The following is a 14,874-nucleotide window of genomic DNA, read 5'->3' as shown; positions in this document are numbered from 1 at the left end:
TAGGTGTCCTGTAGGGCCCAGTGGCTCAGCCTCCCCAATTACCTGAGGTGAATACTCTTGGTGCACCCCTTTGTGGGCTTTGTGCACAGTCTTGTTGTAGTTAAGCCTTGATTCTTGTAGGTATCACTGGGAGGAATTGACCTCCAGGCCAATTGGCTGTGAGAATCAGCTGTGTCTGCAGTGGGAGAACTTCTGTGCTGAAGACACCCTTCTGGGGCAAGACTTGCTTCAGTGGGGCTTTGGTGCACACTGAGTCTGCCCCTTGAGTGTGTCCTTTATAGATCTGAGGAGTTGTAATCTGGATGGTCCCACTCTGACCATTGGGTACACTGGCTCTTGGATCTCTAAGGAGGTGCTAATTTAGCCTCTTCCTGAGGTTACCCAGCAGGAGCTATGGTGAGATCTGCAGATTCCTCTTCTTTGTTTGGGGTTTGGAAGTGCCCAGATGAGGCCCAGCTGTGAAGCAATGCAAGCTGCTCTGGGGCCTTGGGCCTTCTTTTGGAAGTTCTGGGTCTCTCTGACCCAGCTGCAGTTTGTTAAGTAATTTTCAGATTGCAAAGGGCCAGTCCTTTCATATGCAAAAGCCTCTACTAGCAACTTGGATGGGGTGGGGTCTCAGGGGACCAACAGGACGGAGCAAGCAGCTATGGCTGCTCCTCAGTCCTACCCTAAGAGGCCCCGCGTCTCAATGTCCCGGTAAACGCTACAAGTACCTCTGAGAGAAAGCCGCCCTCAAGTTCCGACTGATGCCAGACAGTCCAGTTTCTCCCTGTATGAGTCTGGGTCCCCAGAGACTTGCCCAGAACTGGAGTTCAGAGCAGTCGGGAGCTTGAGACTCCCTCCCAATTGAAAAAGACAACCATGTCCCCAGTTGCCAGCCCTATCCGCGTGCGCCTCCGTACCTCTGCACTTTACTTCCGCAACTCCTCTGAGTATCAGTGTGCTTTTCTCTTTCCTTCTAGTTGTAGAATTGCCACTCAGCCAGCCCTCCTGTGGTTCTGAATGATGTCTGTTTTGTCTTTTAGTTGTATTTTTGAAATGGTTGTGTGAGGCAGCAATTTCCGGTGTTTACCTATGCCACCATCTTGGTTTTCTTTCGCCACTTACTGTTCTTTTTCAACAGTTTAAGCTAAATTCTTATTAATGTTCTTTTTTAGAAGTTTGACTTAAAATAACCTCTTTCAGAACATAGGTAGATACAATAACTATTGATAAAAACATATATCTAAGGAAAAAGAAGAGTGAAGTGGGAGGCAGATTCATTATTCATGTAGCAAGTACAAACAAGTACTCCTATGAGAATATCAAAGCCCATTTAAAAATTAAAGTCTGAGAACTTACCTTATCTACTGTAATACTAATTTATTTTTTAATATATTTTTATTTATTTCAGTGAGGAAGGGAGAGGGAGAGCGAGATAGAAACATGAATGATAAGAGACAATCGTCAGTCAGCTGCCTCCTGCATGCCGCTACCCAGGCAGGGGCCCTGACAGAATCAAACTGTGACCTCCTGGTTCATAGGTCGACACTTAACCACTGAGCCACACCTGTCAGGCTGCAGTACTAATATAAAAGCAGTGCTGCTAAAAGCCAAGAATAATGATCTTAAATAGTGATGGTGCTGATTTCCTGTTTGGATCACATTATTCTTCTGTGTTAGAAGGGAAATATTTAGTTTAGCAGTATACCTGATTTTGTATTTCTTAGGTTGAGGAAGAAAATGTGTATTCTTAGAAAAGTCAGATTTATAACCATTTTCTCTCAGAACCAATCACCACCCCCCCCCAAAAAACATTTTAATTCCAAGTACCCTATTTCCTATTATTCTGATTCCTTCCTATAGTTTCCCAACTCCACAGTTCTTTGGTTCCAGAATTCATTAAGGGTACCACCTATTTATTCATTGCTCCTTACCCACCTCACATTCAACTTTCTTCTTACACATTATCATAACCACCAGAATGTATACACTTTCATCTCACTTGTCACTCTCTTAAGTCATTATAATCATTTGAGCATTAATCCAATTACACCATCCTAACCATTCACTTCCTCACCCTCCAAGAAAAACTGTTTCACTATAACTTTGTGCCTTGATTATTACAGTAGCCTCCAAATTGGTTTCCTTACTTACACCCTGCCCTTCCTATAGGTCTACCTTAACAGAGCAATTAATTCTTAAGAATTAATATTTCAAAAGGCTAATAAAATCCTATCACTCCTCTTCTCAAAACATCCAATGACTTCTCATCTCATTTAGAATAAAAGCCAATGTCTTCACAATAGTCCACAAGCCCCTACAAAAACTAGCTGTTCATTATCTTATTTTCTACCATTTCCCCCCTCTCATTCTGCTCTAGCCACCCTGGTGGTCTCCTTGCTGTTTCTGAAACATGCCAGCATGCTCCTGCCTCAAGGCCTTTGGAATTATTAGAGCTTGTTCTCCCACTTCCTTCAGGTCTTTTACACACATTATTTCAGTGAGGCCTTCTTTGTCTACCCTACTTAAAACTATTTTATTTTTCCTTACTTTATTTTTCTCATTGCACTTACCATTTCTGACCTATTACATATTTAATTTATGTATTATTTCTTGCCTCTAATCCCCACTAGCATATAAACTACATGAGAGCAAGGATTTTGCCTGTTTGGTTGATTGTTGTACTTTCAGTGTCTATGATATAACTAATAGACAGCAGACAACACTAAACATTACTTATTAAATGAATAAATCAAATAACTAATTTAAATACATCTTTTTCTCTAGATCATTTGTTGAATGAATGAAAGACACTATTATATAATTTTTAAATGAGATTAACATTGAAATTTTTAATAAAAAATAATCTACACTAATAAAAGACAAAGATGCTAATGGACCATACCTCCGCTATGCCCATCAGCCAATCAGAGGAGTATGCAAATTAACCCGACAAAGATGGCCGTTAATTTGCATACTGCAGGCAGGGTGGGACAGCGCCATCCACCGCCTGCCCTGCTGCCATCCGGGCCTCCCGTGTGCGACCCGGGGCGGCCGGCCAGGACAGCAGTGATCCGCCACTCACCCGGCCGCCATCGGACCTCCAGTGTGCGACCCGGGGCGGTCGGGTGGGACAGCAGTGGAGATGAGAGGAAGCCAGGCAGCAGAGACGGGAGGGAGGGAGCGAGGTGGCAGGCTTCGCTCCCTTCTCCGCTGCTTTGCTCTGGCCTCAGGAAGCCCTATTCTTGCAGGAATCTTCCTGCAATGGGCCTCTAGTTACATATAAAATACAAACCTGAAGTTATCACAAACTTATTGTCCATGTAGAAAGATAATGCTTTGTTTTCTAGGAATTCATTTTAAAATTCAGTCAATATACATACTCATTCCTATAATTTTATCAACTTTTGAGAGAGCTGATCATCAGTATTTCACGTTCTGATGTTTTAAACATTAGAATCTATACTATGAGAAAATAAACATTATCCAAAGTCAATATAAAAGTTGGAATACCCTGAATCACACACACAAAAAAATCAGGATTTTAAAACTTAAGATGTCTTCAAATTTTAAATTATAGAAAAGTACTCACTTTTACTTGACTCCAAATGTGAATATTTATCTAAAGAAATTTCTATACTATAACTTATTAATGGTAAATCATGTCAAATTTAATATTTTATCATATTAATGTTAAATGTACTTTAAAATCTATTCTTTTAAAAAGCTGACGCAGAAAATTTAAAGTTATGTCAAAGAAAAATATTTTGATTTAAAAAGATGAATGAAATAAATTTAGAGGAAGTGAAACAAAGGGCAAGAAGTTGTTTAAAAGACATCAACTGTTTTCAAACACTTCTATTTTGGTATAATAAATTATGCATAGCATTATTTAAATTGGAGCATGTCAACAATACATTAGAAACCAAACATGTTAGTTCATAAAAACACTCACCTACAACACCATTCAATACGTCCTTCACCTTCACAACTTTTTGCCCAATGATTATCTGCCAAATTTTTCATTGCAACAGCATATTCACAAAGTGTTTCCTCATCCTCGCAATGTTCTCGCCAGATCTTATCAAAATCTCCCACTAAAAACAAGGAAAAAAATAAATTAAGTTAACTATACTTTTGGGTGTCTACATATTTATCAGGTCCCTGTATTGAAAAGGGTTTGACGGATGAGAGGGCCATATAAGTTAGCAAGCAAGTTAAATAATTTTATTTATACATTTGGACTTGCTTTAGGTATACTGTACGTTTGTATCCTAGGGCAAAAATGTTACTAAAGAAACTACCTTGAAAGCCTCTCCAAAGTTTGGAGTCTTTATGAAATGTTCTGAATAAAAATTATAAACTGAGTACATTATCTGGGCACTGTATTATTTCCAGCAACTATCTTTTTAAAAAAATTAAATCAGTCATCACACTTAATATGAAATCTGAAATATCAATGTGAATTCTTATAAAGAGAGGTATGAGAATGCTATGGCTAAATAAATGACCTTAACGTAATTTTCTAAATCTGACTTTTCTAAGAATATACATTTTCTTCCTCAAGCAAAAGAGTAAACAAAAATTATCAAGGTGGCTTCATTCAATGTCCTTAGACATAAAGATTTAAGTTCTCTTGCCTCACGTTCAAATGTAGGCAATTGTTTGGTGACAGAATAAACTTAAATTGTATAGTTCAACTATAACAACACTTATCTATTCAAAATTTGAAAAATGATTGGTTATTTTAAGCGTAGAGTTCAAAAAGTACTGAGCTGAAAACCAAACTAGTAGCCTTCTAATTCGAACAAATCAAGAAAAATAATAGGCGTACAAACATACTCTCACATACACAGTCAGGTATACATCAGTCTCAGTCTTGGCCTGAACACTGATTTTAAACACAAAAGTTTTCCCTTTCGGGGGGTATTGTTCTTACACAACAAAATTTTCACTAATCACTAATCTAATATCTGTGTAGTGACAGGGCTCTCAATGTGTTAAGTAGCAGATTGGTAATAATTGCCCACTAAAAACAAGTAGGCAAACGAAATTTTTTTAAATACTCAAAGTCCTCCTCAGTTTTGCAACATCTTTCAGATGTAGTTATATACCAGTGTCAGTATAAAACTATAGGAAGTAAAGTTTTTGAAACAAATATTTTGATTAATGATATTTTAATAAACCTATCTATGGTGGTTTATAACACTATTCTGGCTTTAATAATTTAGATTCTATAGAAAGTACAACTTAAGACAAAAACCTAAGTACAAGTAGTTTATATGGAGAATTCTAGGAAACAGGAGCGAGGGAGTGGAAGAACAAGACAAGAAAGGAAAAAATGCTAATACCAGAGTGCATTACTGAGGTTGCTGCTGTGGGCAACAGAGAAGCATCTAGAAGGCCTCTGGAATTTTTCACCTACCGGATGCGAGGCTGGAACATTTATCTATCAGTCACCATCCTCCATTAACTAAGTGTTAACAACCGGTTAACAACTGGTACTTCTAGTCCAGTGGTTCTCAACCTTCCTAATGCTGCGACCCTTTAATATAGTTCCTCATGTTGTGGTGACCCCCAACCATAAAATTATTTTCGTTGCTACTTCATAACTGTAATTTTGCTACTGTTATGAATCGTCATGTAAATATCTGATATGCAGGATGTATTTTCATTGTTACAAATTGAACATAATTAAAGCATAGTGATTAATCACAAAAACAATATGTAATTATATATGTGTTTTCCGATGGTCTTAGGAGACCCCTGTGAAAGGGTCGTTCGACCCCCAAAGGGGTCACGACCCACAGGTTGAGAACCGCTGTTCTAGTCTATACTTAGGCCCTGAATAAGGGGACATCCACAGTGGACTCCAGCAGTGTTGCAGAAAGTAGAAAAGAAAGCAACACACATTTAAAGTGAAACTCTGTCAGGGCTGGGGCCTCTGAGCTCACAGTGTCTGTCCACCACAACTGATGACTAAGGATATATTATGTGAGTCACCAAAGGCATCTACTACTATGTAATTGTATAATGTGAAACTCAATTTACTTTAGAATTATTCTACTAGCTATGAGATGCAAAGACAACTGTAAATATACAGCAACCTGTTATCCTTCAGCTGTTTAGAAGATCTCTAGTTTTTCACACTTAACAAAATTCTCTTTAAATATTGTCAATTTCTTATAGCGTTTTAAGGCTTGCTATCTGCTCCTATGAAGTTTTGAGGAAGGATTCAAATTTTGTCTGTAAGCCTATTCAACTGATGGCAGACAACTTCAACTTAATGGTTTCACTAAGGAGTCTCCAGACTCTCCCAGTATACTGATACTGAAATTAACATGTGATTAGTAAAGTGCATTATACTTAAATAATAGAGACTAAACAATGCAACTGTATATACTTTTAACTCTTTCAACAAATTTGCTGAAAAAATACTTTATTTCAAACACTATCTATAATAATAAAAGTGTAATATGCTAATTAGACTGGACGTCCTTCTGGACAACCTTCCGGATGAAGCCACTGCGGGCAGGGGCTGAGGCAGAGGCGGCAGCTGCGGGGGGCCAAGCCCCTTGTACGAATTTCATGCATCGGGCCTCTAGTGAAGAATAATAAAGATAATGAGCAAGCACCAACATCACAGGAAGGGGAGAAGACGTAATAAAATGTGGTAAGTGCTATAGTAGCGACAGGAACCTGGTAAGTTCACTATGTTCCATGCGAGGTGCTACCCTGGTACCAGAACTTTTGAATCATATATTTATTAAACAAAAATGTATCAAACTAGACTACCAGGTATACACTATGTTAAATGTATGGTCGTTTCAAAGTTGAACCAAAAACATACTTAGCATTCGGTTATGAGAAAATTTCACTTTCCAGAATATCCTTAGAAGCTTATTAAAGTATTTTAAAATAAAGTAACTAAACAAAAATAGAATGAAAAATTCAGTTTATTTTTCATAACAGCCTGTTATGTTTTTACAGTATTCAAAATAAATGGTATTTACCCTTTAAACAAAGTATTTTTGAAATAATTTATAATTTGAGCTCTAAAAAGTCAAGAAATATTAAGGTCAACCTGTATGCAATATACATATTCAAACTGCATACACACACAAAAAATGTTAAAACTAGATTCTAAGGATTTTATTATCATTTAGTTATTAAGTCAATCAGGATTTAAAACACTGTCCTATTTGAAAGGGTAATAGTTTTTCATTATCAAAAAGAACTAAGAACTTCCTGAGATCTACATCAAACATGTAGTCAAAAGAATAAGAAATGTATTCAAGTTCAATCCATCAGAACACTAATAATTAGCCTTACAATGATTTTAATATATTGCATTTGTAATGACTAAATCACTGTGATTAATAATCTATTTTCTTACCCATTTCTTATAGACTTCCTATAAAAATATGAATGTATTTTTTAAATATATTTTATTGATTTCAGAGAGGAAGGGAGAGGAAGAGAGAGATAGAAACATCAATGATGAGAGGGAATCATTGATTGGCTGCCTCCTGCACATCAGACCGGGCCCGCAACCCAGGCATGTGCCCTGGACCGGAATAAAACCTGGAACTCTTGGGTCCGCAGGCCGTAGCTCTATCCACTGAACCAAACCGGTTAAGGCAATATGAATGTATCTTAAACAAAGACAGTGAGAAAGAGAAAGAGGGAAGAGAGGGAAGAGAGGGAAATTTCCGATGAATTCTTACATTTTGCTTTGCCCAAACAGGGAATTCCAAAATTATTTTTAGAAAGCAAATTTAAAGATATATGTGTCCTGCAGCCTAGTTTGCAATTAATGGTAATAAACATTTTATGGTCAAACTAAAATAATACATTTAGAGAAGAAATTGGTAATCATTTGTTCGATATATAGTTTCAAGTTCAGCTCAAAGCTCTACCTTTAGCCAGACTCATCAAGAAACAAAGAGATAGGAATCAAATAAATAAAATCAGAAACCAAAGTAGTGAAGTAACCACTGACACCACAGAAATACAAAGGATTGTAAAAAAACTACTATGAACAAGTATATGCCAACAAGCTAGACAATGTGTATGAAATGGACAAATTCCTAGAAATGTACAATCTTCCAAAACTGAATCAGAAAGAATCAGAAAACCTGAATAGCCCAATAACAACTGAAGAAATTGAAGCAGCAATAAAAAAAAACAACAACTCCCAGCCAACAAAAGCCCTCATCCGGATGGTTTCACAGGGGAATTTTACTGAACATTCAAAAAAGAACTAACACCTTTCCTATTCCAAAAAATCCAAGAGGAAGGAACACTTCCAAGCTCTTTTTATGAGGCCAGTATTATTCTAATTCCAAAAATTAAGACATTACAAAGAAAGAGAATTACAGGCCAATATGCCTGATGAACATAGATGCTAAAATCCTCAACAAAATATTAGCAAATTGCATTCAGCAATATATTAAAAAGATTATACACCATGACCAGGTGGGATTTATTCCAGGGATGCAAGGCTGGGACAATATGTGCAAATCAATAAACATGATATATCACATAAACAAATTCAAAGACAAAAAGCACATGATTATATAGAAAAAGCATTTGACAAAATCCAACACCCATTTTTGACAAAAAACAAAAACTCTCAGCAAAGTTGTAATAGATTGGGCATACCTCAACATAATAAAGGCCATATGTGACAAACCAACAGTGAACATCTTACTCAATGGGCAAAAACCAAAACCATTTCCCCTAAGAACCTGAACAAGACAGTGATGTCCACTTTCACCACTCTTATTTAACAATAGTGGCCCGGTGGGTGCATGAAATCTGTGCGGGGGTAGGGGGGTGGGCAGGGAAGGTTCCCCTCAGCTCAGCCTGCACCCTCTCCAATCGGACATCCCCCTTGCAATCTGGAACCGCTGGCTCCTAACTGCTCACCTGCCTGCCAGCCTGATCTCCCTAACTGCTCTCCCCTGCTGGCCTGATCACCCCTAACTGCCTCTGCCTTGGCCCCGCCACCATGGCTTTGTCCGAAAGGACGTCTGGAAAGTTGCTAGGAAGTTGTTCAGTCTAATTAGCATATTACCCTTTTATTAGTATAGATTGATTTCAGAGAGGGAGGGAGATAGAAACATCAATGAGAGAGAAACACTGATCGGCTGCCTCCTGCATGCCCCACACTGGGGATCAAGCCCACAACCCAGGCATGTGCCCTGACCAGGAATTGAACTCTGGGCCCTTCAGTCCTCAGGCTCTATCCACTGTGCAACACCGGCCAAGGCTATACTTTCCCTTTCCGCTGGGACGTGTTCTGTCTGCTGGAGCTGAAACACTGAAGCTGTCTCACTGGGGCAGAGTTGGGTGCACCGGACAGCTAAGGGCAGAGTGGGGTGCACTGGGTTGGAGCAGGTGGATCCCCCTGAAAGCTGGAGAGGGGCCTCGTTTAACAGCTGCACTGTTTCATGGCTGTGCTGTCTCCCAGTTGAGCGGCCACACTGTTGGGCTGTGTCACAGTCAGCAGGAGATTACATAACTGAACTGTCTGCATGGATAGCTTCCTCCTCACCACACCCCCAAGCTGGGGGTTCCTATTAGGGTTGAAGTGACACCGACCACCCTTAGTTGGGAGCCCAATCGGCCACCTTGGAAAGAGAAGTGGGGAATCCTGACCTTACGTGAATGCTCTAATTTCTTAAGTTGGCAACTAATGCGAACTTCAGATGTTTGGGCCAAACCAGAGAGGCGGTCAGGCCTGGTGTCCAGGCCACTGGGCAGCACTGGGATCAGCCCAGCTGTAAAGGGACCCTAGGTGTCTGGGCTGGTAAAGGGGTTGGGGGCACGCTTGGGTAATTCCGACGTCACCCCACTTGTTTTTTTTTTCCCCACTGATCACAATTTATAATAATCTGTTGGCAGCATAGATAGATATTAGATACCAGAACTATGTCTTCATAGAAATGGACAGTATGTAGCCATTCTATGGGGAACTGTGTGCCCTTAATCATTAGCATGATCTTTCAGTTTCTTGGTTTTTTTTGTTAATGAAAATAAGCTTTATTACATCAAGTAATAAATACATACAAAGATGCAAGCACTATTAGTCACTTTCTTCCAGATGTTTGGATCCACTGATGGGAAAGGTGGAACTGAAATCTACATACATCCTTAGGGGAAATTTCAGGGGTCCTGATAAGTTGCACTTTCTCTGTATTTATAACTTGTGCATTTTAAAGATTGACTTCAAAGTACTAATAGTCATGCAAATGCTTAAGAAAAACACACACACACACAAAAACGTTGCATTGAGCAGAATTTATACTGTGTGGCGAACGAGAACTGGCTACTAAAGCGCTGCCTCAGGACTTGCTGAAACAAAACCCTCAGAGTTGGATCAGCTCAGAAGAGAAACAATAAAGAACCATGTGAGTAACAGAAATGTATCCAGAAGAGAAACACCGGTATCTGGGAGGCCAACTGAGGCTTGCTGTGATAGGTAACTGACGTGCATCATGTAAATCAATGCTTTAAAAAAAAACAACACACACAAAACGCCCTGGGTAGTTCCTCACTAATATGGAAGCCTAATAACTGCAAAAATCTCTTCTCCATCTCAGTGACGGGAGTTTCAGAGCCTGATGAACCACGGGAGGGGCACGGGGAGGAGAAACCAAGCTGTTACCATTTTGAAACCAAGTTTCATCTGAAGGAGGTGGGCGGGGAGTGGGGGGTGGGTGCATGAGCTGTCACTTCTTGGAAGAAGATGGAAAGCCTTTCGCGCTGACTCGGAGGCTAGGACCTGGCGTTCCGCTCCATCTCAGCCAAGCACTCCCGAACCAGCCCTCTCCCGTGGATGATGCCGCGTTTCAGTCTCTCCATCGTGCTCCTGCTGCCTGCTTACGTGGGTTGGATCTCCTTTCCCAGCTCTTTGATGATGGCCAGCAGCTCAGCATATTTGCTCTGGGGCACCTGGCTGTTCCCTGTACCCTGTGTGTAGCCTAGAGATGGTGGTCCGTACTCACTCAGCAGCTGGCGGTACTGGGAGGACGTCGCCATGCTGGTGGAAGGCGGGTGGACGCTCCCAGCCGCGTTGAGGGAGGCGGCGGGCATGTACGCAGTCAAGTTCGGTTTGTAAGGCATCCCCCACCCTCCCCCCCACCCCACCGGCGCACTTTTTGTTGTTGACAGTTCAGGCCGCAGCACCGGCAAATATGGCTGTCCCTCACCCTGACACCGCCACAGTATCATGATCTTTCAGTTTCTTGACGTTCTGCTTGTGCCACTCAATTTCTTTCTGCAGACGCTCAATCTCCTTTTTATGATGAATGATCTCTTCTTCATGTTGTTTCGTCAAGGCTGCCAGCTGTTCTTCAGTCTGCTCTCGTAAGTATCGTTCCTCTTCAGCCTTCTCTTTTTTTGCAAAGGTCCCACCGGCTTCCCTGATCCAGCCGCTTCGGAGCAGAAATTAGCTGACCGTTCGCAGTCAAAGCCTCCGGCTTGCATGGCCCTCACTCCGCACACTCCGAGCTTCAGCCGAGCCGCCGACTCAGAGACTGCCATGGTTGTCAGTGCCGCACAGCTCTGGACCACCCCACTTGGTTTTAAAGGCAAACCCGCCTTGGACAGGCCTTGAAGGTCTTTTTTCCTTCTGTCTGCTCACATTCAAGTGCCGGCAACGCTGGTCCTGGTCGGTTGGTGCCTGGCCTGTCCTCTTCAGATTCAACCTGCAGGACTGCTAAGGAAGCCAGTCCCCAGCTCCACCCTCCTCCTCATGCTGCTGGGCAATCTCCTCCTGTTCGGTGGTGACCTATTACAGCGCCCCAGCCTAATTAGCATATTTCTCTACTTTTTATATATAGATAGCACTGGAAGTCCTAGTCACAATGATTAGACAAGAAGAAAACATAAAAGGCTTCCAATTTGGAAAGGATAAAGTAAAACTCTCATTATTCGCAGATGACATGATATTGTACATAGAAAATATAAAGACTCCATCAAAAAACTACTAGATTTAATAAATGAATTTGGCAATGTAGCAGGGTACAAAATCAACACCCAGAAATCGATGGCATTTTTATACACTAATAACGAACTCTCAGAAAGAGAAACTAAACAAACAATCCCATTTACCATTGCAACAACAACAAAATAAGATACTTAAGAATAAACTTAACCAAGGATGTAAAAGACTTGTACATGAAAAACTACAGGATGTTGAAAAAAGAGACAGAGGTAGATATCAACAAGTGGAAGAATAAACCACGTTCATGGATGGACAGAATTAACATCATTAAAATGTCCATACTACACAAGGCAATCTACAGATTCAATGCAATCCATATCGAAATACCAACGGCATATTTCAGAGATCGAGAACAAATACTCCACAATTTTAAATATATTTTTATTGATTTCTGAGAGGCGGAGAGAGAGAGATAAAGATATCAATGATGAGAGAGAATCATTGATCAGCTGCCTCCTGCATGCCACACTGGGGATGGAGCCCACAACCCAGTCATGTGCCCTGACCGGGAATTGAACAGTGATCTCCTGGTTCATAGATTGATGTTCAACCACTGAGCCACGAGGGTTGGGCACTCCAAAATTTTATATGGAACCCAAAAAAACTCCAAATAGCTACAGCAATCTTGAGAGAGAAGAATAAAGTTGGAGGGATCAGATTTCAAGTTGTACTACAAATCCATTGTAATCAAAACAGCCTGGTACTGGCACAAGAACAGAAATATATATCAATGGAATAAAACAGAGACCCCAGAAATAGACCCAAGTCATTACACTCTATTAGTATTTGACAAAGGAGGCAAGAGGATACAATGGAGTAAAGCAGTCTAGTGTTGGGGCCCTTGTGGGTTTGCCTCAGTGGATAGAGCAGCGGCCCATGGACTGAAGGGTCCCACGTTCGATTCTGTTCAAGGGCATGTACCTTGGTTACAGGCTACATACCAAGCCACACATGGGAAGCAACCAATTGATGTGTCTCTCTCACATTAATGTTTCTCTTTCTCAGTCTCTCTCCCTTCCACTCTCTATAAAAATCAATGGAAAAACAACCTTGGGTGAGGATTAACCAAATAAATAAATAAATAGTGTAGGGAAAATTGGACACACACATACAAATAAATGAAACGAGACAACCAACTTACACAATACATAAAATAAACTCAAATAGATAAAAAATTAAATGTAAGACATGAAACCATAAAAATCCCAGAAGAAACCATAGCCAGTCAGCAAAACCTCAGATATCCGTAGCATTTGTTTGCAGATACATCTCCGAGGGCAAAGGAAACTAAGGAAAAAATAAACAAATGGAACTACATCAAAATAAAAAGCTTCTGCACAGCAAAAGAAACCATCAACAAAATGAAAAAGGAACCCACCGCATGGAACAACATATTTGGTAATGATATATCTGATAAAGGGTTAATATCCAAAATATATAAGGAATTCATAAAACTTAACAAAAGGAAGACAAACAACCCAATTAGAAAATGGACAAAGGACCTAAATAGACACCTAACCAAAGTGGACATACTTATGGCCAGGAGATACATGAAAACATGCTCAAAGTCACTGATTACCAGAGAGATGAAAATTAAAATGATAATGATGTATCACTCAGACCTGTCAAAATGGCCACCATGAACAAGTCATCAAATGCCAAGCGCTGGCAAGGATGTGGAGAAAAGGGTAGCCTAGTACTCTGCTTGTGGAAATGCAGACTGGTGCAGCCATTATGGAAAAATAGTATAGACTTGCCTCAAAAAATTAAATATGGAGCTACATTTTGACCCAGTGATTTCACTTCTAAGAATATACCCTAAGAAACTCAAAACATCAATCAGAAAGAAAGTATGCACCACTATGTTCATAGCAGCACAATTTACAACAGCTAAGATCTCGAAGCAGCCCAAGTGCCCATCAGTAGACGAGTGGATAAAAAAATCTGTAGTACATTTATACCATGGAATACTATGCAGCAGTAAAAAAGAAGGATCTCTCACTCTTTGAGACAACATGGAGGAACCTGGAGAGTATTATGCTAAGTGAAATAAACCAGTTAGAGAAAGATAGGTATCACCCATGTGTAATCTAATGAACAAAATAAACTGATGAACAAATAGATCTAGAGACACAGAAACATGGACTGACTTGAATCTCAGAGGGAAGGTGTGGGTAGGTGTGTGTGTGGGTGGGAAGAGAACAAAAACTTGTATGAATATATGCATAAGCCCTGGACACAGACAATAGGGTGGTGAAGGTCTGGGTTAGGGGGGCGAGGGCAGGCTAGAAGGGGTAAATGGGGGGGAAAAGAATACATTGGTAACACTTTCAGCAATAAAGATTTTTAAAAAATTAATTAGAAAACAGGAAAAAAGGATTTTTAAAAACGAGGCATGTCTAAGGGACCTCTGGGACACCATCATACATAAAAACATCTGCATCATAGGGGTATGAGAATGAGAAGAAAGTGAGCAAGGGGAAGAGAAACTGTTTGAAGAAATAATGGCTGAAAACTTCCCTAACCTGGTGATGAGGAAAAAAAAAAAAAAATCAAATTACACCAGTTCAGGAAGCATGCTGAGTCTCAACAAAGATGAACTCAAAGAGCCCCAACCAGGACACATCATAATTAAAATACCAAATGTTAAAGACAAAAAGTGAATCTTAAAAGCTGTAAGAGAATGGTAGGTAGTTTCCTACAAGAGAGCTCCCAAAAATCTGTCAACTTATTTCTTAACAAAAACACTTCAGGCCAGAAGTTATTGGCATGAACTATTCAAAGTGATGAAAAGCGAGGCCCTACACCCCAAACTACCCTATCCAGTAAGGCTATTATTTAAAACTAGAGGCCCAGTGCACAAAAATTTGTGCACTGGG

At 40.1% G+C, this 14,874-nt stretch overlaps 1 protein-coding gene and 2 pseudogenes across 1 annotated transcript in view; all 3 read right to left on the bottom strand.

Moving 5' to 3' along the window:
- LOC102246204 (chromosome unknown open reading frame, human C7orf60) overlaps nucleotides 1-14,874 on the bottom strand; it is a 109,461-nt gene that overhangs the window by 84,666 nt on the left and 9,921 nt on the right. Inside the window, exon 2 of the mRNA XM_014536445.1 lies at nucleotides 3,938-4,079. Coding sequence (XP_014391931.1) covers nucleotides 3,938-4,008 — 71 coding nt within the window. The 5' untranslated portion in view covers nucleotides 4,009-4,079. The remainder of the gene's footprint in view (nucleotides 1-3,937; nucleotides 4,080-14,874) is intronic.
- On the bottom strand, nucleotides 10,586-11,112 carry LOC102242935 (annotated as a pseudogene).
- Nucleotides 11,195-11,546, bottom strand: LOC102245894 (annotated as a pseudogene).

The sequence above is a fragment of the Myotis brandtii genome, unplaced genomic scaffold (assembly GCF_000412655.1).
Source record: "Myotis brandtii unplaced genomic scaffold, ASM41265v1 scaffold162, whole genome shotgun sequence".
NCBI classification, from domain to species: domain Eukaryota; kingdom Metazoa; phylum Chordata; class Mammalia; order Chiroptera; family Vespertilionidae; genus Myotis; species Myotis brandtii.
The sequence above is the reverse complement of the archived record's forward strand: the minus strand, read 5'-3'. Positions and strand labels throughout refer to the sequence as shown.